Source organism: Vombatus ursinus, unplaced genomic scaffold, assembly GCF_900497805.2.
Source record: "Vombatus ursinus unplaced genomic scaffold, bare-nosed wombat genome assembly UNPS02014959.1, whole genome shotgun sequence".
Lineage (NCBI taxonomy): Eukaryota > Metazoa > Chordata > Mammalia > Diprotodontia > Vombatidae > Vombatus > Vombatus ursinus.
The window spans coordinates 1,403,770-1,427,942 of record NW_020954737.1 but is presented as its reverse complement, the minus strand read 5'-3'; the positions used below and the strand labels follow the sequence as shown (position 1 = coordinate 1,427,942).

At 37.2% G+C, this 24,173-nt stretch overlaps 1 protein-coding gene across 1 annotated transcript in view; it reads left to right on the top strand.

Moving 5' to 3' along the window:
- LOC114030355 (solute carrier family 15 member 2-like) overlaps nucleotides 1-24,173 on the top strand; it is a 75,385-nt gene that overhangs the window by 26,835 nt on the left and 24,377 nt on the right. Inside the window, exons 7-14 of the mRNA XM_027845168.1 lie at nucleotides 2,897-2,974; nucleotides 5,236-5,318; nucleotides 6,580-6,666; nucleotides 7,527-7,616; nucleotides 9,066-9,110; nucleotides 12,140-12,172; nucleotides 13,075-13,163; nucleotides 16,584-16,665. Coding sequence (XP_027700969.1) covers nucleotides 2,897-2,974; nucleotides 5,236-5,318; nucleotides 6,580-6,666; nucleotides 7,527-7,616; nucleotides 9,066-9,110; nucleotides 12,140-12,172; nucleotides 13,075-13,163; nucleotides 16,584-16,665 — 587 coding nt within the window. The remainder of the gene's footprint in view (nucleotides 1-2,896; nucleotides 2,975-5,235; nucleotides 5,319-6,579; nucleotides 6,667-7,526; nucleotides 7,617-9,065; nucleotides 9,111-12,139; nucleotides 12,173-13,074; nucleotides 13,164-16,583; nucleotides 16,666-24,173) is intronic.

The following is a 24,173-nucleotide window of genomic DNA, read 5'->3' as shown; positions in this document are numbered from 1 at the left end:
TGGAGTATCTGTGGTCAAAATATCTTTATCTATTCTATTGATCCTGGAAAGCATGTCCAGTTCAACAGGGTGTTGTTGGGGCATTTTTTTTTTTTTGGTGAGAAATAACTGCATGCCAAACTAGAAAAGTGCCAAGGAAAGGGGAGTTTCTGCTGTACGTTATAGAGAGATAGGAGGTCAGAATGGAAAGCAAAGAGGTAAACATGATTTTAACCTGGGGATCTAGACCAATATCAAAGACTTGTAGTGGTTCCTGGGATTTGCAGTATACCACTATGGATTTACCACAGTCTTCTTTTCTCTGTAGTTCCCCCAACAACCCTAATCAGAGAAAATGTAGTGTTTGATGTTGTTCCCCTCTTGACCTATACTGTTCTTTTATGTTAGAATTCAGGACTTCAAATGCAGTTGTCAGGGCCATTTTATTCCAGATAGAACTGTAGTTCAATGTTATCTTGTGCTATCTTCTCTTTGAGCTTCTTGTTGGAAGCATGCACCTACCCATCCTGGGAGAAGGAACTCTCAACAATGAAAGGTGATGAAACCACCATAGAATGTGACCACTTTAACCTGGAATATCAACAAACAGACTAAAAACTAAAAGTCAGTGATAGGGCAGGTATTCATGTGTCATGTCCAGGTTGACTCCTTACCTGTCTTCTAGTACCAAACTCTTGTAGCCTGAAATCTGGACCTTTCCTCAGATCAGCCCTGCTGCTTGCTGTGGATTGTTTGTTTTCATCCTCATTTTATCTCCTACATTGCCTTTTAATCTCTGGCTCTTTCCAGGCAATAGACCACTTCCATTGCTTCCTGTTATCTGGAGACAGCTTCCCCAGCTCCAGATCAGGGTTTGGCTAGCACCATGAACCCTGCCTAACCATGATCACTGCCTGGTCCTCCTTCCATTCGTTCTCCCCTGGCAGTCAGGTCACATGAAGCAGTACAGATAGCACATTTTAGAAAGAACACTGACAAACTGGAACATGTTTATAGGAAGGCAGCCAGGATTGTAAGAGGATCCAAAACTTTTGCCATAAATTGGTAGAAGGGATTAGGGATGGTTAACCTCTATAAAAGATGCTCCACAGGAGGTACATTGCTACTATTGTCACCCTGAAAAGACAACTTGGAGGGTAGAACCAGGACCAATGAATTTGTAGAAGTTCCAAGGAAGCAGATTGTGGGTCAACATAAAGAAAAACTTCCTGATAATTAGGGTTGTCCAAAAATTGAATGGGTTGCTTTCCTAGGAAGTAAATTTCCCATTACCAAGTCTCTAAGTGAAGGCAGAGTAACCACTTGTCAGGGATATAGTAAAAAGAATTTAACCTTTGGTTGTGAGTTGGACTAGTAAGATGATTTCTGCAGCCCTTTCCAACTCTGCAATTCTAATATCTTATGATTCTATGATCATTTACAATAGACCTTGTGATCTGTTAAAATTTCTAAGATTATCTCTAAGAATTATTGACAAAAAAATGGGGAAAGAGAATGTGGAGAATCACACTTAACTCTTGGCATTCTGTGCTATCCTAGTCCTGTGGACATCTTGGAATCATTAGTGTGGAATGGAGGTATGTGTCCAAATACCAAAGATAATTATATACATTTTGATTGGAGGCTTCCTGGTGGAATTTTGGGAAACACTTGTCAGAGTTGGGAATATGTGTGCGCACACACACACACACACACACACACACACATATAGAGAGAGAGATATTTAGATATATAGATTGCAACAGGTCATAGACAATAGGGCAAGTAATTAGCATATGGAGAAATGAGGCCAAGTTGCTATTTTTGGAGAGGTGAAAGGCATGAGGGCAAATGAAGCTAAACATTCCTGTATTGTTGATGAGTATTGTTGAGTGTCACAGGTTATGGACACAGGGTTAGAGCAAATCTATGAGTTAAGAACAAGGTGATAAACTGTAAGTCAGGGCAAAATAAAGTGCAAGCTTTGGATCAATCAGAAGATTGGAAGCTAGGAAGGCAGGGAAGGAGGCAATAACCACTGTGGGGGAGAGCAATGTGGGAGCTCCAAGGGAAGGCAAAAAGTCAGGAAATCAAAAAGCTAAATAATGTTAAAGCATGTTGAGGATTCAAATATTCATTTAAACAACTAAGAATCAAGGGCATTTGAAGAAAATGAAATAGCAGGTCAAAATAAGTAGGGATATAAACTCAAGGTACCATAATTTAAAAAAAAAATTTTTTTAAGAAAGGGACAACTTCAATAACTGAAGCAAATTTTCTGCTTCTTTTAGATCAGAGCTTTTATATGTTTCCTGTGTTAGACCTCATTAACTCCCAATATGGTCTATTAATTTTGTGCCTGTATGTATTTTGTGTCCTGTATGTATTTATCATTTATTTATGAACATATTAGATTCTCCTAGTAGAATGTGTACCTTAGAATCCATCATAGAATGTAGAACTAGAACATTAGAGATCATCTAGTCCAATGCCTTCATTTGACAGAGAAGGAAACTGAGGCCTGAAGAGGTAAAGTAACTTGCCAGTGTTCCACAGCTCCCAAGTACCAGAGCTGTGATTCAAAACGAAATCTTTGACTTTCAATCTAGTGTGGTTTTTCTCATCATTATCCTTTACTGCCTCAGATGCTGAGTTATTATTACTTCATTATGGGAAGATTTTCCCTAATAAGGACCTTCCATTTTCAAGGTCACTAATGCTTAAATGTTTTGTGTTGTGTATGTTTGAGAGTGGTAGAGATAAAGTTGATAGAGATAAAAATCTCTCTCTAAGAGGGTGTGATGGAAAGGAGTGCACCAACCAACCAATCACCACCTGTAGTTCTATGAGGTTGAGCCGTGGGAAGTAAAGGGAAATGAGTACTGGGATAACTCTCCCTTATTTTTGCTCTCTGTAGCTGACATCAGCTGCTTTGGAGGAGATTGTTACATGCTTGTCTTTGGGGTCTCTGGATTATTTCAACTGTCTGCAGTGGGTAAGTTGGGTCACATTGGGGTAGTAGTGAGGGGAGTGGTGCTTATTTCCAAGAATTGAGGAGTGCAAAGAAAGCAGCAAGGACAGCTACCTGAATAAAGCAACAGTAGTAGTCAAGACTTCTGAATTCCCACCCTGAGAAAGTACTTTCTCATCCAAGTCTTTTATTTCTTTTATTTTCAATTGACCAGCAGTTATTTTCTTTCCTCATCTTCCCCTAGTCCCTAAAAAGAACTAAAACCCTTGTAAGAAATGTGCAGTCAAGCAAAACAAATTCCTACATTGACTATGTAACAATGTATGTGTCATTCCGCATCTTGAGGACATCTCCTCAAGATATCCTCTTGGGTGAGTAGTGTTTTTAATTGTCAGTCTTCTGCAAACATGGTTAGTCATGGGATAGATCAGCATTATTAGACTTTTCAAGTTGTTTTTCTTTTTCTTATTATTATTTTTACATTTTAAATTAACTTATTTTTAGTTTTCAATATTCACTTCCATAAGCTTTTGAGTTTTCAAGTTTGTCCCCTTCCCTTCCCTCACCCTTCCCCAATACAGCGTGCAATCTGATATAGGCTTAACATATACATTCATATTAAACATCAAGTTGTTTTTCTTTACAATGTTTTGCTCTCCTATTTCAGCTCCCTTCAATCTGTATCAGTTCATATGTTTCCCAGCTTTCTCTGGAACCATCCCTTTCATTATTTCTCATGGCACATTTTCCATTACACGCATATAGCATAATTTGTTAGTAAGTGACAGAGTTGCTACTTGGCACCTCTTTCTGCTCTCTGCACAAGGTAGGGGCCCTCTGTACCAGATCTGGGACCTATGCACAGATGAGGCAGTCCCCAAGCTGGAAGGCTCTTTGTAAGGCACTCCTGGCTAAACCCTGTCCCCAGTGTCTGCAGGCCTCTCTGTCTCCCTATGCTGACCTGGGCTAGAAAAATTGACTCACTAATTTTTTTTTCTTAGATTTCCCAATCAGGAATCAATGTATGTGTTTTCTAGATCTTTGCGGTGTATAGTTTGGGTCTACTTTATTCTTCTGGTCTGCCATCTTGACTTGTCTCTTCCCCTGAGTCTTAAAGACTTTAAGGAGAGTCACTGTGACCCAAATCCATTTTTCCATATCTCCCAGATGAACAGGCCCAGTGAATTATTCACCAACAAGTATAGAAAATTCTCTAGAAATAAGAATAATGGTTTACCCTGTAAAGACTTATATGAACTGATGCAAAGTGAAATGAGTAGAACCAGGAGGACATCGTACACAGTAACAGCAATATTGTAAGATGATCAAATGTTAATGACAGCAATTTTCAGCAATATGATGATCCAAGGCAACTCTGAAGGATTTATGATGAAAAATGTTATCCATCCCCAGCGAAAGAACTGATAGAGTCTGAATACAAATTGAAACACACATTTTTTTTAACTGTCTTTATTTTTCTTTTTTTTTGGTCTATATTTTCTTTTACAACATGACTAATATGGAAATACATTTTACATAACTACATGTATAACCTATATCAAATTGCTTGCCTTCTCAATGAGGCATGAGGAGGGAGGGAGAGAATTTGGAACTTAAATTTTTAAAAACTAATGTTAAAAATTGTTTTTACATGGAATTGGGGAGAAGTAAAATACTAAATGAATAATTGAAAAAGAATAATGGCTTACAATATATAGGACTTTATAGTTTACAAAGCACTTCTCTCACAGTAAGACTGAAAACAACTTACTTAAATCAAAACAAGTTGAATTTCTGGGGTCTATGTAACTCATTTTTATAGAATCTCCCTAATATGTTTTTTTCCTAACATGTTTTTACTGGTATATATTCAACCCCAGGTATAATATCAAGATTACAGATACCATATAAATGTTAGTGGGAAAAAACAAATCCCTCAGCATCAGAACACTTGAACCATGGGATGCTGTATAAATCTGAGTTATTATTTTTGTTATTCTTATGTGATCCAATATTACTTAAAACTCATGCCTATCCCAAGAGCCAAAGAACTGTAACTCTGGCTCTGCAAATTCAAATTAAGGGAGTAGAAACCAAGTCCTTCTCAAGAGAGTATGCTAGATTCTTATTCAGATGCAGCAAAGGTGAATGAGCAGAATGGGTATGTGGAGCTAATGAAAGGGATTTAATGTGTTTTCCATTTCACACGTGACACGTATGGACCTGTCTACCTCAAATTCCTACTCTTCCAATAATTCTGAGAAATTCTATGTACTTCTTTTCAGTTGTGTTCTCATTTGGAAGTGAGATGTACAAAATAATTCCTCCAGAAGGAGACATCATACTTAAAGTCTGCAAATGCATGTGGGTGAGTCATTATATTTTTAAAAATCCTTTTTTCCTATTTTTAAATTGAAAGGTAATAATTATAGTGGTTTGACTGGTTCATATTTAAGATTTCATTGGTGTAGGAAACCCCTAGTAAGGAAATTCCTTTTATTAAAACAGAACCTCAACTATCTTTGATTTATAGTCTTAGAGATTAACCTAGAGTACTAAGAGGGTGTGACTTGTCCAAGGTCACATTGCCAGTGTTAGAGACAGGACTTGAACAGCAATTTTCCAAACTCAGACTGACTCTTTATCTACTACATGTTACCACTCAGTATTAGGATCAAAGAGCTGTAAACATCATTACATATTTTATTTTTCACCTCATGACTCTTGGGGATTGTTTCCTAGCTATCCTTTTTTGCCAAGTTAAAGCTGGCCTTACCTCTCTGCTTTAATATCTTTAATCAGGCAAAACTCTTTTATCACATCCTGGTTGGACAAGATATTGTTCAGAGGAACAGGGATAGACATAATAACCCCTGGAAGATGCTGAAATTTTATAACTAATCTGACTCTGGGAATGATCATAAATCATAGATGGATCATAAAATCATAGAAGATAAATGTATGCTCACTCTTTCTGTGGTGGCAAAGAATTGGAAATTGAGGGGATGCCCATCAATTGGGGAATGGCTGAACAAGTTGTGGTATATGAATGTAATGGAATACTATGGTGGTATAAGAAATGATGAGCCGGCAGATTTCAGAAAAACCTGGAAAGACTTGTATGGTCTGATGCTGAGTGAAGTGAGAAGAACCAGGAGAATGTTGTACACAGTAACAGCCATTTATGCAATGACTGACTTTGATAGACTCAGCTCTTCTCAGCAATGCAAAGACCTAAGACATCTCCAAAAGTCTCATGATGGAAAATGCTATCCACATCCAAAGAAAGAACTATGGAATTTGAATGCAGATCAAAGCATACTATTTGCTCTTTTTTTCTTGTTTTGTTTTGTTTCTTCTTTCTTGTGGTTCCTCCTATTGGTTCAATTCTTCTTTACAACATGACTAATGTGAAAACATGTTTAATAGGAATGTGTATGTATATTGCACACCATCTTGGAGAGAGAGGTGAAGAGGGAGGGGGAAAAATTAAAACTCAAAAGCTTATGGAAGTGATTGTTGAAAACTAAAAATAAATAAATTAATTTTAAAAAAAGATAAATATATGCTCTAGGGAGGAAGAGTATATAAGGGTAGATTTCTTCTCATGATCTTCTGCTTTTTTCCAGTTTGCTATTTCAAACCGTCTGAAGAACCGCTCCAGTGATATTCCAAAGAGAGAGCATTGGCTGGACTGGGCAGCTGAAGAGTATCCAGTGAGTCATGATTGTAGGCTTAAGTTGTCTATCAGCAGTGAAGACTGTGTCGTGAGAGCTGAACTTCCTCTGTCCTTCATCTCAAGAAGCTATTTTCTGGTGGCCTGGGAGCAACTCTCTCTGCTCCCAGGACTTTTTTTGGCCATCATTCCTTATATGTCCAGGTGCTCCATAATTTTCCCCACCTTCCCCCCATGATAATTTAGTGTAGATCAAATCAGACAACTGCAGACTGTGATGGAGTTGGTATATGACTATTTATATGGTTAGTATATGACTATGTGACTGGATGCTTGAAGGGTTTCCCTAATCATTGTGGCCAAGAGGTATAGTCTTGGAGCTATAGAAAAAATATAGTCAGTTCCTAGTTGGTCCCCACAAGACAGGAAATAGCAGAGTTACCATGGAAAACCAAGGAGACTCAGATATAACGGGGCATGAACATCTCAAAATGGAGTACAGGTAAGTCTTCTGTGCTGAATAGAAACCCAGTCATCCTGGGGACAGCAGTCTGAGAAAGACTTGGTTAAAAAAAAAAAACAAACAAAAGTCTAAAAAACGGACATAAGCCCACATCATCTTAGCTCATTTCTTCCCTGGTTTCTGCATAGGATTGTCCCTCATCTCACCCAGAAGCAAGGAGTTCTTTCTGTTTAGAAGGATATCTAGAGGAGATTACATAGACTTATTTACTTCACTGCTTCCATTGTTAAAGTTCTTCCCAATGTCCAACTTAAGTTTTTCTGACTGAAAATTTGATTCTGTTCTCTTACTACTCTGTAGTCCTTGTGCTCTGTATACAGGTTCCTAAAGTGGAACTTTTGGAAGCTCATTTGTCTTCTTTCTCTTATTTCCTGCAGAAGCAACTCATCTTAGAGGTGAAAGCACTGACTCGTGTGCTGTTCCTGTACATCCCATTGCCAATGTTCTGGGCTCTTTTCCATCAACAAGTAAGAAAGTTTCTGAAAGTGATTTCTGTCTAGACCTTACTCTTACTAGCTTTCCTTCCTATCTTTGTTATGGGGAGAGAGATGGGTTCTTCCAAAGTTGGAATAGATTCCCCAAGTTGACAGAATTGAAGTGAAACCAGTGTAGTACTTATTTCTTAATAGAACCAGTTCTGTGTGCATACACCTCCTTTCTATGAGGACTGGGAATGACATAACTTCCACAGTTTACCATTTGTTTACTTACTGGTAACAACCCTAAAGGTAAGTCAGGAGGACATCAGAAACTATCTCCCCAGGTATTGAGGAGTCATTGTATTTCCTATTTGGGATAAAAGAACTACCCTAACCCTCAGCCTATCTTGGGCTGCCCTTAGTATCTCTGGGACAACTCACTATTAGAAGAGGACATGGAATGGAATAATTCTGATGAAGCAGAGAATACATTATGCAATATGTAAAAATAGTCTACACATTCTCCGAAATATTTCCCTTCCCTCTAGAAATAACCCTTGTTTTAGTCCTATAGGATAAGAAATGTAGGTGAATGGAGGACTCTTTTTTAAAGGAAAGGCAAAATGCAACTGGAAACTTAGGGTTTGGGCTTAGCTGGAGCCTCTATTGATTAATGGGGTAGACAACAAAATACAGTGGAAAGAGTACTGAGTCAGAGGATGTAGGTTCAAATCCTGACTCTGACACTTATTGCCTGCATGACCTTGAGCAAGACACTTAATGTTCCTGACCCTTACTTTGCTTATCTGACAAAATGAGGGAGTTGGATTAGATGGATTTTAAGGTCCCTTTTAGCTGTAAATGTCAATGATGTGGTCCAATACCCTGGAAAAGTCTTTGGTAATGATTACATGCCCTTTATATTACATAGATGAGGAAACAGGTATAAAAATTGAAATTTTATGCTGGAGAATCTTTGGCTGAACCTTAAGAGGCTTCCAGACATCCTAAACCCAATTTAGCACTTTTCCCAGAAGATCAGACTGCCTGATTTCTTCATAGGAGCCCAGCACTAACTTTCCAGATGATACCCATGTGACCAAGGCTTGAGTCCTATCAAAAGGGAGAAAATGAGATGAAGCATTCACCCAAGCCCACAGAGGGAAAGGCTCCAAGTACCCTTTACATCTTTTGCTTTGCTTAAGCCCCCCCTTTCCTCTCTAAAATATCATTTCCTTTCACTCTCAATGATTTTAAGAAAGGAAGAGGAGGTTCTTCCTACCCATGAGGTAGGTACAGTTTCTAATGATAAGGAAAAAATGAGATGAGGAAGAGGATATGGGGAATGGGAAAGTGAGGGGAGGAGAAAGAGGAGAAGCTAGGAGACGTTCATGGAATGAGGGACTGATACCCTCCTCATCCTGTTTGTCTCCATGAAGCTTGTGCTTTCTCCCCACAGTGTATGAAAGTTCTCACACCGGCATCTCTCTGCCCTAGGGCTCTCGGTGGACTCTGCAAGCGACCAGGTTGAATGGCAATATGGTGAGTAGTCAATTCTCAATATTTATTCTGTAAATTTTTTCTATCCATTTTTGTTTTAGTTTTTAAAAATTTATTATTTTATTTTTCAAGTAATATATATTTTTAATTAATCTGTCCCTGCCACTACCCCCTCCCTCATTGAACAAAATTTTTAAATCTCTCAATACATATCTACATAGTCCAACAAAACAAATCTCTGCATTAAACCATGTCTGAAAATGTATGCCTGCATTTTAAGTTCATCATCTCTCAGAATGTGGGTGACATGTTTTATCTTCATTCTCATGGTTTGTCACTGTGTTGGTTACAGTGCTAAAGTTTTTCTAAGTTGTTTTTCTCTATAATGTTATCACTGCACATACTGTTCTACTAGTTCTGCTCACTTCGCTTTGCAAAATTCATAAAAGTTTTTCCAGTTTCCTCTGAAATTGTTTCATTATTTCTTATGACACAATGATATTCTACTACATTCATTTACTACAATTTGTTAACCATTCCTCAATAGGAGGATAACCTTTAGTTTCCATTTTGGGTTTACTTATTCAATCTTTTCTCCCACTACTACCTAATATGAACCCCCCTATTCTAGGTTCTCTGTTCCTCAGTTAGTAAATAGAATACATACTGACTCTAGGTGCAGCTGCTGTCTATGGTGCTGAGACGGATTCCCCTTCAAGCCTTTCTTCTTCTGGATGCAACAAGAGGGAAACACTTCTATCCCAATCTCATTCCACCCCAGGTCCTGTAGAAAACAGTTTAAGTGGTTCAACAGTCCCACCTGTCCTGTTAATGAAGGAAGGAAGAAAGGGGGAGAGGTGGTCCTGGAAGATTATCTAGTCCTATTCTATCATTTAGAGATGAGGAAAAAGACTCAGTAAGATAAAGTGACTTGCCCAAAGTTGCATAGCTATTTAGGGGCACAAATAGTGCTGGAACCTATTTCTCCTTACTCTTAATCTAGTATTTTTTCCTGTACACTATGGCACTGCAACCTGAAGTAGATTTCCATGTATTGTCTTGACTCATTTTGATACTTCATCCTATTGTATCTTGGGTTGTTACCTGTCTCATTCCTGTGTTACTTGTCTTCCCAACAATATTGGAAACTTTCTAGGATTGAGAACCACAGTTTAGACATCTTTTGTTTATTCCAAATCACTCAGCACAGTTCTGAGTACTAAATATGTATTTGTTTAATTGAAGTGAATTTCCCCTCACTTAGAGATATTTAAGCAGATCAATTCAATGATTTTACCTGAACACAGAAGCCTATTGACCCATCCTATTCATCTATCTCTAGCATCATGTATTTACACCATGAATGTCTGCAAAATATATTACTGTAGCAGTCTCAGAAGCAATCTCATTGGTGCAATGACAGAAGATAGGCCCTTAGAGAAGCAATGTATTTCTTAATATTCATAGTCAAATTGAATCAGAAATCACTTCTTCTGAGTTTGGAAAAAGTTTAGAACCCTCTTGCCTCAAGCATATTCACAAGCTTTTTTTGGTCCCATTCACACTGATCAGTGCTAATCCCTCACTATGGATATGTCATACTGCTCTATTAGATTGTGATATTCTAAAGTAGAAACCTTTTATTATGCAAACTCGATGTATCCCTCTGCTTCTAAGTACAGTGTTCTGAGTAACATAAGCACTTAATAATAATAGTTAGCATTTACAGAGGGTCTTAAGATTTAGAAAATACTTTCCATGTATTATTTAATTTGATCCTCATAACAACCTTGTAAGATAGGTACTTTTTGTTATTCCCATTTTAAAGATGAGGAGATTAAGGCCCAGAGAAGTTGTGACATACCCTGTGTTACACAATTAATAAGAATTTGAGACAGGTTTCAAATTCAGGATTTTCTGATTCTATCTACTACACTGCCTAGTGGCCTTTTAATGAAGCTTAACAATTTTTGAATTGAGATACAGTAGTGCTCTCCTTATGATTCCAATATCAGTATTATCTCCCTATATCAAAGATCCTTAGAACCCCATCTAAATACAGAAGTAATAGAACAGAAAGATTGATTAGTATATTTAAATACTGCTTGATTTCTTCCTTCATTCGATTAATGAGCATTTAGTGCCTGCCATGTGGTATCATGACCTGTGCTAAGTGTTGGAGATACTAAGAAAACAGTGAAACTGTCTCTGCCTTCAATGAGTGTAATTACAGTCTAATGGGGGAAATGTATACACACGTTAAGCACATATAGAATATATGCACAATGAATACAAAGGAATTTTGGGAGAGGGTGTACTAGCAGATAGAAGAGGTAGCAAAGGTAGCATTTGAACTGAGTCTTGAAGGAAACCAGATTGCAAGAGTTGGAGGTAAAGAGGAAATATATTCCAGGTCTGGGGAGACAGATGGTACCAGGTTGTAAAAAACTTTAAGTGTCAAGTAGAGGAGTTTATTCTTGATTGTAGAAGTAACAGGGAACCACTGGAGTTTAGTGAGCAAGGGGGTAATGTGATCAGACTTTTACTTTCGGAAAATCAGTATGAGGAGTCTTGAGGCAGGCAGAACAAATATGATGCTATTGTAATAATTCTAGGAAGAGGTGATGAGATTCCTGAATTAGGGAGACAGCTGTGTGAGTAGAGACTAAAAGGCATATGCAAGGATGTTGTGGATATAGAAATGATGAGATTTGGATACTAATTTGATATGTGAGATTACTAAGAATAAGGCACTGAGGATGACACAGATTTCAAATGTGGGTGACTAGAAGGATGATGATGATGATGATGCCTTTAATAGTAATAGGGAAGTTAGGAAAAAGGATATAATTGGGGGAAAGGGAGAGAATACATTCTGGTTTAGATATATAGAGATTTGAAATACCTATGTGGCATCCTGTTGGAAGTATTCAGTAGGCAGTATATGATGTGGATTGTAGTTCATGATTTTTTAAAGGGACTCAGCATATCCTAATTCACTTGCTAATATTAACAGATAGTGTGGGTTATTGGTTTGGTAATACCTAATTAGCTGTTTCATTCTGTTTCAGGGATTTTTTGTAATCAAGCCTGATCAAGTTCAGGTAAGAATCTATACTACTACCTTGGTGTTCTACTTTCTTGCCATCTCTAAATTTACTTTGCTTAACATTTTATAACTCAAACTAAATGACACATAGTCAGTTTAGAGTAGCAAGACAGGGTTTGGGGAGAAGATTTTTATGAATGGGATCAGAAGGAAATTGGGGCTTTTAGCATTCCCTTTCAGTCTTGCTATAGGAAGTTCCAGGGTGATTTGCATGGACCCAATCTGGTGATGAGGGGTTTGGTGGAAATTTAAAGGAATGTACTTGCCCCTGCTCAAATAGCAGATTGAGTTCAAGGGAGTGGCAGGTAGTAGGGGGAAAAATCAGTTCAAAAGACAGATATAACCTAAGCCCAGTGATTTTTTTTGGAGGGGGGGGAGGTGACAGTCTGTTGCAGCTTTGGGTTTGACTCATAAAATTCTGAAATATCCTAAGGCTATGGGCTAAAAATGCTAAAACTCCCTCCCTGAAAAGAAGAGGTTATATATGCTGTTTCAATATAGGGGTTAATTCTCAATTATTTCCTAGTTTCAAAGTATCTGAGAATTGGGAGTAAAATCAGTGTGAACTGGAGAACTTCCATGTAGGGGGAGGGTTTAATTCTCTTTTTTACTCATCTCCAAATAGTTGAATGTAATGGTTTTTTACTTAAAAGGAGCAAGATTCCAAGAGAGCCATTCAGACAGACACAGTATAGTTCCTCTCCAGCTATCTCTTTGCTGCTTTCTTTTTACAAATCTTCATTCTCAAAATGACTTGTCACAACTCTTTCTAGCCAATCTAGTGTCTTCTCTCTTCCCAAATTACCAGGAGTTAAAAGAAGCATACAGACGGTGACTAATTATCTGAATGTCTCTGAGTATGGGCTTATCACTGATTTTTCTTATCTGCTGTCACAGTTGTTGAATCCCTTCTTGATTCTCATCCTTATCCCAACATTTGATTTGATCATCTACCCACTAATCAAGATGTGTAGAATCAACTTAAAGTAAGTCTTTCTTCTACTCTTCCCCTACAATGTCCTTCTGAGATATCTCTGTTTTCAGGAAGGAGTATTCCTCCCAAAGTCCATCCAGGGTGATGTGTTTCACATTGGTAAAATTCTTTAGAGAAAGAGATAATACAGATTACTTATATTCCATACAGGGTTTTTTGGTTTGTTTTCATTCTATAAATTGGGGAATAGAAATGGAAAAAAATGTGGATCCAAATTATGCAGTCAATTAAAGAAGGAAAATCAGGTATATACCCTAGCTCTACTGCTAGGCTTCTTGCATGATTGACTTGAGACAAAACCAAGAAATAGAAAAAGTTAATCTTTGGGTTCCTTCCCTGCAGGGTCTCTCTTCCCTTTCTCTTCTTTTCTCCCTCATTCCTATCAAAATTTGCTTTCAGAATATGATTTATGTCATCTACTTATGCCTTAGTATCAACTTAAGGAAAGAAGGAAACAAGCATTTATTAAGCACCTACTATGTGTCAGGCACTATGCTAAGCGTTTTACAAATATTACCTCATTTTAGACTCCTAACAATCCTAGGAGGTAGATGTTATTATTATCTCTGTTTTACAGTTGAAAAAACTGGGGCAGACAGATAAAGTAACTTGCCCAAGGTCACATAGTAAGTTTTTGAGCATTAGGTCTTCCGAGGATTATTTTCATTTATTATCTATAACTGAAGAAAGAAAGGCTTTGTTCTTTCTTAAAAGAATTTATGGCATCCAGAAATAATGAGAGATGTGGGCATAGTGGAGAATGCAGGCATTGGAATCAGTGAGACTTAGGTTCAAATCCTGCCTCACTAGCTTTCTCAGCCTCAGTTTCCTCATCTGTAAAATATGGGTTTGAATCAAGGAGGCAATTGGTGATTCATGACAGCTCATCCAGACCTAGATATACAAATTTGGGAATCACCGTCATAGAGATGATAATTGAACCCATGGGAGGTGAAGATAACATCCAGGGAGAGAAGCTGTAGAAAGAAAAGAGGGCCCAATACAGAGCTTAGGGACATTGAGTTATGGGATGGGAGAAAGGTGATGATCCAATAAATTAGTCTAGATAAGACAGGTAGTTAGGAGGAGGTCCAGGAGAGAGCATTATCCTGGGAAACAATTATGATTATTATAGAGAAATAACAACAACTATTATATAATGCTTTAAGGTTAGCAAAGTATATGTTAACTCATTTGGTCCTCACAACAACCTAGTGAGGTAGGTCTTATTCTTATCCCCATTTTACAGATGAGGAATTTGAGGCAAAGAGAAGTTCAGTGACTTGCCCAGGGTCATGTGGTTAGTAAGTATCTGAGGCAGGATTTGAACTCAGAAAAGAAAAAAAAATAATATGGGGTTGAACTCAATAACCTTTAAAGTCTCTTCGAACTGTAAATATCTATTATCTTGTGAAATTTTCAGGGGAAGATATTTTAAGGCAAGGGAACTTTCTGCAAGGAGGTGTATACAAATGTATAAAATATATAAAATGAGGGTACTTCCTGATCATACCATGTATGAAGCACTGTATATGAGTATGATGAGCTCTTGCTTCATTTTCCAACTCATCAAGTTTCTCTGTTGTGTGAAGATCTTTTATTTCTGGGACCCAATGATTTTGAGGATTTCCCCGAACAATTGATTTACTAGATATATGTCCTTGGGAAATCACTTCATTTCTCTATACCTTCTTATCTATAAAATTAGGGGAAAGGAGTAAAATGATTATCCCTTCCAGCACTAATGTTCTTTTTCATTTCCCAAGAGTTCCATTATTACATATGCAATAAGCATTCCCAAAATTTCCCTAACACAAAATCACAGTAGAACTAAGAAAGTTTTATTACATTCACTTTATGCCTTTTTATTAAGACCTTCAACATAGAAGTACCTGCATTTATAACAATAATAGTTAACATTTATGTAGCTCTCTAAAGTTTGCAAAGATCTTTATATATATTATCTTATGATCACAGTGTACCCTCAACTGAACAATCCATTTTTTTTTGGCTTGGCAGGGGGTGGGGGAGAGAGTTCATATAGAGCAGTTCCCTTTTGCATGGTCAGCCTCTGGCAAAAGCAAACTGAAAAAACTCTCAGGCTAAGGATATTATCTAAGACTCAAGTAGCTTCAGTTGTGAGTTCTAGACTTGTTAAAGGAAAAAAATTCAGGGAGAACTGCCAGTGGTGCATGTCTTTCTCTATTAAGCTTCTCAGCAGTTTCTCCCCTCAAACAGGAGCAATCTCCCCAAGAACTGGGTTATTTGCTAGGTATTTCCCCCTTATCAAACAGAGATAAATAATTCATCAGATATTTTGGAAGTTCTTTCTTCCCCACATCTTCCTGTATTTAAGAGATTGCCCGATTTAGTGCCAAGTTTATGAAAGAAGCTGGAAGTGTGTTAATACGGACCTATAAATTCTAATCTATGTTAAGTTACCATTTTACTATCACTAATAATATTATAATATGATATGGAATGACAATATATAATAGATTAACACTGCATAACATAGTTGGGGGAGAAGGGGAGAGGATGGGGGATCTGTATTTCAGTGATTTCATTTGCATAGGCAACTAATAGTATTGGCAGTAGGGGGCTTCCTAAGGCACTGACAGTAACCTGCCATGCTCTCCCAGCTACTGTAAATCAGAGGCAACAATCAAATCTAGGTGTTTCTGATTCCAAGTCTGACCATCTATCCAATATGCCAGGCTGTTTCTCAATACAATAGCAGTAATAGTAACAACAATATCAAAAACAATAACAATAATGCACATGCCTAAGAGATGCCATCCTGTGAAGAAATATAAGCAATAGGAGGAAGTATAGTATGGAGAAATATCCCTTTTGGTTAGAGAGCTAGGGATAGCCCCTCTCTATGTACACACGTATACACATGTGCATGTATACAAACACGCACATTCAATATTTTTGCCCTAGAACAGTTGAAAAGCCTGTGTGTTTTAGGAGGTGATGGAAGCCATTTGAAATAAGTTAGCATAAAGAAATATACTTAATTAAAATGATTGTGTTAAATGGTTTAACCATATTGACCCATGGTAATTTTGATTCAGTAAGGTGTGAACCTTTTAAAAAAGTCAGAGATTACTGGACCTTGCTAAGCTATACACTCAACAACAGTTAGTACATACTTCATTGGAACCATATGAGACAGGTACATTGATATCTAATACCTCTGCTTTTAAAAGCAGAAAGTCAGAGAAATCTGAGTGAAACAGGGTATGACAAGGAGGGTATTTTAGTTTATTGTTTGGTTGATGTGGAGGATTCACTTTTCCTGATGTGGCCTAGGCAAAATCTATGTCGCATTAAGTGTAACTGCCTTTTCATGGGCTACTCATTATGGTCTTTCATCCCATGGATTCTTTTCTCCATCCCTCTGCAGACCCATTACTAAGATGGTCATTGGAATGATACTAACAGCCTTGGCATTTGTTGCTGCAGCCATTCTACAGTTTAATGTGGATGTAAGTATAGACCATCATAGTGCCCAGAACCCTAGGGGTTACAGGGATAAGAAGGGAACAGCCCATTGTTTTGAGTTTAGAATTTTTCTACTAATTGTAGAAAACAGTTCCTTTAGTTGTACACCTTGAAGTGCCAATTAGCATAATCTGTTTGTCAGATTATGTAGTAAACTGTTTTGTATCAGCTGGGTACAAAGTGAAAATATCCCATATAATCACTCAAGTCACAGGTCTGTGGATTATCTATCTGGACCATCCACACCTCATTGTTTAAGGTAACCCTTTTGTGAGAAAATCTATTTAAATAGGAGTTATTTAATGATTTACTTGGAGTCTATAAGAGGAAGCCTGCTGTGCTGGGTTGATTGATTACATCTGTTAATCTTTCTTTGTGAGTTTTCCTATGTCCTTTTTGTGTGTGTGTTCCCTTTTTCCACATTATATAGCTAAGGTCCACATGAGTAGGAATTGGGTTTTCTCTATGAACTCACCATGTCTAGTACAGTTTTCTACGTAAAGCATTAGATATAAGAAACATCTCAGTTATCTGGAGATTAGCCTTCTAGCAGCCGAAAGAATATGAACAGTTGTGAATAGAGAAGTAAAACTAAATTTTCATCAGTGAGGACAGAACCTATAAAGAGCCAAAATAGCTAAAGAGAGCTCGATCACCAATGGTTCTAATATTCTACACAACACAGTAAGATTGGTCACACAGTGAGATTTGTTGACCAGAAAGGAGTATTCTAATTGACTAGTGATGGCTGTAAAAGTCAGTCCTTTCAGTTTGAAAGCCAAGAAGCTCAGGAAAAACAGCAGAGAAAGAAGGATTTTATGTTAAAAAAAAAAAAAGAAAAAGGTGAAATGGCAGATAGAAACCTTGATGGAGATTAAGAATGCTGCTGGTGGTGGGGGTGGGGTGAGGGGAATAGACTACAGATATTGGCAGGATGAAGAAGTGAAACAACTATGAGGAGAGTCCTAGACCAGCTCTGAAGTACAAGGAGAAACACTCAGCAAGATAGTGATGGAAAGAGCATCATGGGACCAAAATAACTGGGTTCAAATCCTGACTCTGCTACTCACTGCCTGTGTGACCTTGGGCAAGGCACTTAACTTCAGTTAAGACAGTTTAGACACTGAGCTTCAGTTATCTTATATATAAAATTACATACATATATATACATAACATATATGTGTGTGCATATGTTATATATATACATAACATATATATATATATGTATACACACACACATATGTATGACTCATTTATCACTAAGGTTCCTTCCAGTTTGAAATCCTATGGAATTGCTTGCATTTCTATAGCATTTGAAGGGTTATAAGAAGTTCTGTTCCTGATTCTCTGAGATAGGTAGTGACAGTAGCATCATTCAGTAACTCCTTAGGAGCATCCTTAGATGATGCTAAAACACATCAACCTTAAGACACTTCTTTAATCTTGTGTAAGGGGGTGTTAGGCATCTAGTGAAAGGTTAGGCTAAATCCTTTAATAGCTTCATAGAGTATCTTTCAAGTAGTGCCATATGGAAGGCACTAGGACTGTTCTGAAGTTGGGACAGGAAATGTAAGAAGGGAGGGAGGATTGTACCATAGAATTCACTTGTGGTACACTGATAAAGTCATAATATAATAGAACACTTTAGGTTGGATGGTAGCATATATGCAAGAATGAAAACGTTATATTATAACATAACATAGATTTGCAAAATTCTTCCTATGTCTTTTAGAAAAGACAAAAGACTGAGTGAGCTATGGCTTAAAAAACAAAATGGAGTCATGTATAGGATGTGTATGATTTGAAAAATTTGAGCAGAGGAAATTTTTGATAGCTTGTTGAAATGTTTTTTTCCCCCAATTCTGAGTGAAATAGTTTTTTGAACACTGTCATCCCAATGCATTTGGTTAAATCTTCTCTTATCTCTTTCCATTTTTTCCATCAGAGATTTTGTTCTCTTTAGTCCTTAGAACATTATGTCAGAGTAAGCGCTCGATAAATATTAATTTACTAGATCTCCTAGATATCTTATATGGCATATCTATATGCATATCTATCTTATATATTGTTATAAAGTATCTTTCATGAGCAAAAATATCAGAGGACATTTTACTTCTTTTTTTTTTTTTGGTGAGGCAATTGGGGTTAAGTGACTTGCCCAGAGTCACACAGCTAAGTGAGCGTTATGTGTCTGAGGCCGGATTTGACTTCAGGGCCGGTGCTCTATCCACTGCGCCACCTAGCTGCCCCTTGCTTCCAATTTTATAATGCAAATCAAGATCATCAGGGACGGATCCAGGCAGATAGGAAGATAACAGATGATGAAAATATAGAACTGCTCAAATATAATTTTGCTTCTGCTTTCTTTGAATGCTCTTTAGACTGGGAAGGATAGACCAAAAAAAAGTTAGAAGGCAGCAGAGTCCAAAGATTAGTGAGGAATCTAGCTTTTCTTAGTAAGTTCAAGTTAACAAGGTCCTAAAGAATTATCTCCTTGGGTTCTGAATGACCTGACAGATGTAATTGTTGCAAGATCTTGGAGAATGGGAAAAATACACAGAAATAGAAAAAGACAAATGTCTTCATTTTTAAAGAAAGTAAGAGGGGAGAGTTTGTAGACTATAAAGGAGTAAACTCAACTATTTTTTGCAAAATTATAGAACAGAATTATAGAAAATTATTAATGGAATAGTTGGTGAGCACTTAGAAAAGCAGTAATCACTAAAAGCAAGTATGGTTTCCTCAAGAATAGTGGGTACTAGACTAATCTCATTTCCTTGTTTGATAGAGTAATTAGACAGAGGAATGCTGCAGACATAGTACACTTCAATTAAGCAAAGAATTTGACAAAGTGTCACACAATATTCTTGAGCAGAAGATGAAGAGATATGGGGTGAATGAGAGTACAGTTAAATGCATTTAGATCTGATTAATGACCAGAGCAAAGAGCTGTTATTAATGGTTATTTGATGTCAACTTGGGAGGAAGTTTCCAGTGGAAGGAGTCTGGGATCTGTTCTTGGTCCTATGCTATATTCAATCATTAGTTACTTCGGTGAAGACCTAGATGGCATGCTTGTCAGGTTTACAAATAAAGCATAGAAGGATAGTGAGCATGTTGGATAACAGAGTCCAGATCTAAAAAGATCATAACAGGTTGTTATGATGCATTGAGTTGAATAAGATTATAATTATTAAAAATAAATGTAAAATATTAAGTTTAAAAAATCAATTTCACAAATACAGTATAGGGAAAGGAAGGCTAGAAGACAATTCCTATGAAAAAGGTGTGGAAAGGGCAGCTAGCGGGTGCAGTAGATAGAGCACTAGCCTGGGAGTCAGGAGGACCTGAGTTCAAATCTGGCCTCAGACACATAACACTTACTAGCTGTGTGACTCTGGGCAAGTCACTTAATCCCAATTGCCCCACCAAAAAAAAGGGGGGGTCTGGGTATTTTAGTGATCCACAAATCCAGTTTGAGTCAAAAGTGGGACATGCAGCCAAAAAACAGAATGCTATCCTAAGTTGCATTGATATAAACAAAGCACAAAGAACAAGGGAAATAACAGTTGTGATATATTCAGCCCTTGTCAGGACACATCAGCAGTACTGTGTCAGTCAGTTCTGGGCGCCACAGGAAAGACATAGACTAGCTTGAGTGTGTCTAGAAGAGAGTGACCAAGATGTTGAAAGGCCTGGAGAATATGCAATGTAAGGATCAGCTGAAGAAACTGGGGATGTTTAGCCTGTAAAAGAGAAGACTTAAAGGATACTGAATGCTCCATTCAAATGTCTGAAGGATTGTCATGTTGACTAAGGGATTTGTTCTGCTTGTCTCTGGAGGGCAGAACTAGGAACAATAGGTAGAAAATTTTAAAAGGCCAACATAAGGAAAACCTTCCTCACAGAGCAATCCCGAATTGGGCTGCCCTCAGGAGGTGTTTTTATAGATCTTCAAGCAAAAGCTGGGGGATCACTGTTGCAGATACTGTAGAAGGAAATCTTGGTCATGTAAACGCTTCTGAGATTCCACCTGCTCTTAGATTCTATGATCTTTCCTCTCTTTCCTTCTGTCCACTTGTATCCATCTCTTTTTTGCACTCATTCTCTCTTCCTTTCTTCCTCTACCTGTACTCTTGATCACATCAACTCCCATATCTTTTTGTTCCCCCTCAGTTATCTGAAATCCCTCAAACATCTTTAATCCTTCTTGCAAACATATGTCTTTCCTAACTTGACGAACGCTATTGCCACCATCCTATTTCTTGTCTTTATTTCATACTACTTTTCTAGACTAAACAGTCTATACCAAATGCCTCCATTTCCTCACTATCTACTCTGTACAACACACTTGCAATATGGCTTCTGACCCACCAGTCTACTGAAATAGTTCTCCTAGAGGTCCCTTAATAACATCCTAAATGCCAGTGGCCATTTCTTGGGTCCTCATTCTCTTTTACCAACAAAAATGGTTCTCAAAGGTTGTATCTCAAGTCTCATTAGATGTGCTCCAAACTTCCCTATATCCTAAGATTCATCCCAAACTACCTTCTCTTCACCTTTATAAATGTTATGTGTACCACATTCTTCCAATCATTTAAGTTCAAAACTCTAGCCATCTCTGTGTCTTCCTTCTCCCTACTCTACCTCTTCCAATTAGTTGTGAAGTCTGTTACTTCTTCCTTTAACTTCTCCCCACTGTCCCTTCCTTTCTGGTCTCTGGGCTCAATTCCAATACCCTAATTCACACTCCTATACCTCATTACTCAACTATTTTAATTGCCTCCTAACTTGTTTCCCTTTTCTAATCTATGCTTTACTTTGTGGCTAGGTAAATATTCCTTAAGATTCATATTTTCTGAAAAAATTATGAGAAATATGCCAATGATGAACAATCAAGCTGACTGAAGGGATTTTTTTTTAAAAAAGAAAGCAAGTTTTAGAGTATCTCTAAGGATCATTCTTCCCAGTGGCAAATAATTTAATTCTCTGGATCTCAGTTTTCTCATCTGTGGAATGAAGAAGTTTTACTAGATATTTTCTATCATCCCTACAAGATCTGAGATCCTATAATTATTTATTCCTATGCCAACTATATCTAGAATAACAACTATAATATTTTATAAAAATTGATACACATAATAATGCCTCTGACTTATCAAGACAATGTTAAACTATGTTCAATATATTCCATTCAAGGAGATGGGGAAGTGTGAAATACTTTTAAAACATTTTCTTTTAAAAATGGTTAGACTTACCTCCATATCACATCAGTGCAAAAAAAGAAAAGGTGAAACTTCAGTTATCTGGAAAATTAACATGCAAATATCTAATTCCCCAATCATACTAAATAAATTATTACAATATTATTGTTAATAATAATAAAAACAAAATGACTATCCCATGAGTTGATCAGTTGCTTGATGACTTTGGACATGCAATGAAACAATTCCCTTATTCACATCATTAAGAATGATTGGAAAAGAAAGTAAGCTGGTCATGTCACGTGAGTTTGGGAAAACAGATGGACAGCCCAAATACTGCCCTGATATTCACAAAATAGTTAAAGAATCAAAGGAAGGCCTCTAGCACATTTTTCCTATGGAGGATTCTGTGGAAGGAGATGGAAGAATTTCACATGACCAAAGTGTGGATAGGTGGCAGACTACACCAGTGGAGGAAGTGCCAGTTCCAATTATATCATCAATCAATTGAAGTATAATAACAATGAGATTAGGGTATGCCATTCAAACTGTTCTGTTGTGTTGGTTGTGTTTTATTTTAACACTAACATCAATCAAGTGGTTGTTCACCTACACTGTCTTTCATAATAATGTCCACCTTGATGTCTCTATATCTTCTCCTTATCAGCCTGTGTTACTGACCCATCCAACCAGGCTCCAATTTCTTTTATTCTTTATCTTATTTTTCTTTCCTTCTTCCATACATGTGTGCATATGTACAAAATAATCTGATTGATTTTTTAAAAACAAATATAACAGAACTTAAACATCCAAATGAGTATTGCCTGCTTTGAAATAGTCACCTTAGGAGGCTATATATTTATTTCAACATAAAAAAATTTTTTTTGAACTCTTTTGGAATTGCCTTCAGAGCCTGCAGTACATTCTTTTGAATATCCTCATTGGTGACAAATCTTTGCCCTTTGAAAGTGGATTTGATTTTTGGAAACAGCTAAAAGTCATTTGGAGCCAAGTCTGGTGAATAAGGTGGGTGATCAAATAGGGTAATGATATGTGGTGTCAAAAGACAAGGTGTGACTATAAAGTAGCTAGATTGATTTTTTTTCCTGTGGCTCATAAAGTGGCTTTGAAGGCAATTTCAAAAGAGGAGTCTGGAAAATGTTTTGAGCAATGTCAGGATCATTAACAATTTCCTGCTTTGAAGTGAACAGCACTCCTTTGGGTATATAAGTACCAGTATGATTGCTTAAAATTCAATCTTATTTTATAGGCATATCTCATATTTGGGGCTGCATATGCTGGTGCATTTATGTATGTGGAGAGGTATATATATATATATATATATATATAGTGATTCTATGGGTGTAAATCATGTGTGTGAGAGAAAGAAGGATTAAAAGTAGAAGGAGAGTATCAGTTGTGGCCATAGGAACCATATATATTTTCTTTTTTTTCTGGGAAAAAATGATAATATGGTACAGGGTTTGAGTAATTTTTATGGAAACTTGATATAGGAACATGTGCGTGCTGCTGCTTTTCCTTTGCAGCTACTGCTGTTAACTGTTTGATGCCACCCTCCCAAAACCTTTCAGAGTCTTCCTAGTCTTGCAGCAATACTGGTATAGTCCTGTCCCAGAACTTCTTCCTCTTTCTATGAAGACAAAGGGAAATCCTATATGGTAGGAAATGCTCCTGATAGCAAGGTCTGAAATTATTTCCAGACCTCTCTGCCTACTCTTTGTTAGTGTCACCACTACGGGAGTCAGTTTGAGAGTACAACTAGAGTTGGTGTTAACGGTAAAACCGGGACCAGAGTGGAACACCTGAAATTCATTCTCTGTATTTCCAAAAGGTAGTGTCTTCAAAGTACCGAGAATTTCTCTAGAGCTAAGAGGAGCTCTTTTGCCTAAATAAATGAACTTTGAAGTGGGAGGAGTAGTAGAAGGGAGAAGCATTACTAGAAATAAACTATTTTTTTTCAGTTTAAGTGTGGTAGGGAAGAAAAGAGGAAGCAATCAGTAGAGTATAAGCTCCTTTTGGTCAGAAATTGTTTCATTTTTTGGTCATTATTCCCAGTGCTTTGCACAAAGTTGATGCTTAATAAAGTCAACAATTCAATTAAACATTTATTAAGCATGTGCTATATGAGTGGGCATAATTCTAGGTACAGCAGTACATCTAGGGGATACAAAGACAAAAATGAAATAAAAATGTCTTCAGGGAGCTTATATCTATCGACTTAAGGTATATAACATGTATGCAAGCAAGTAAATACAAAGTATATGGAA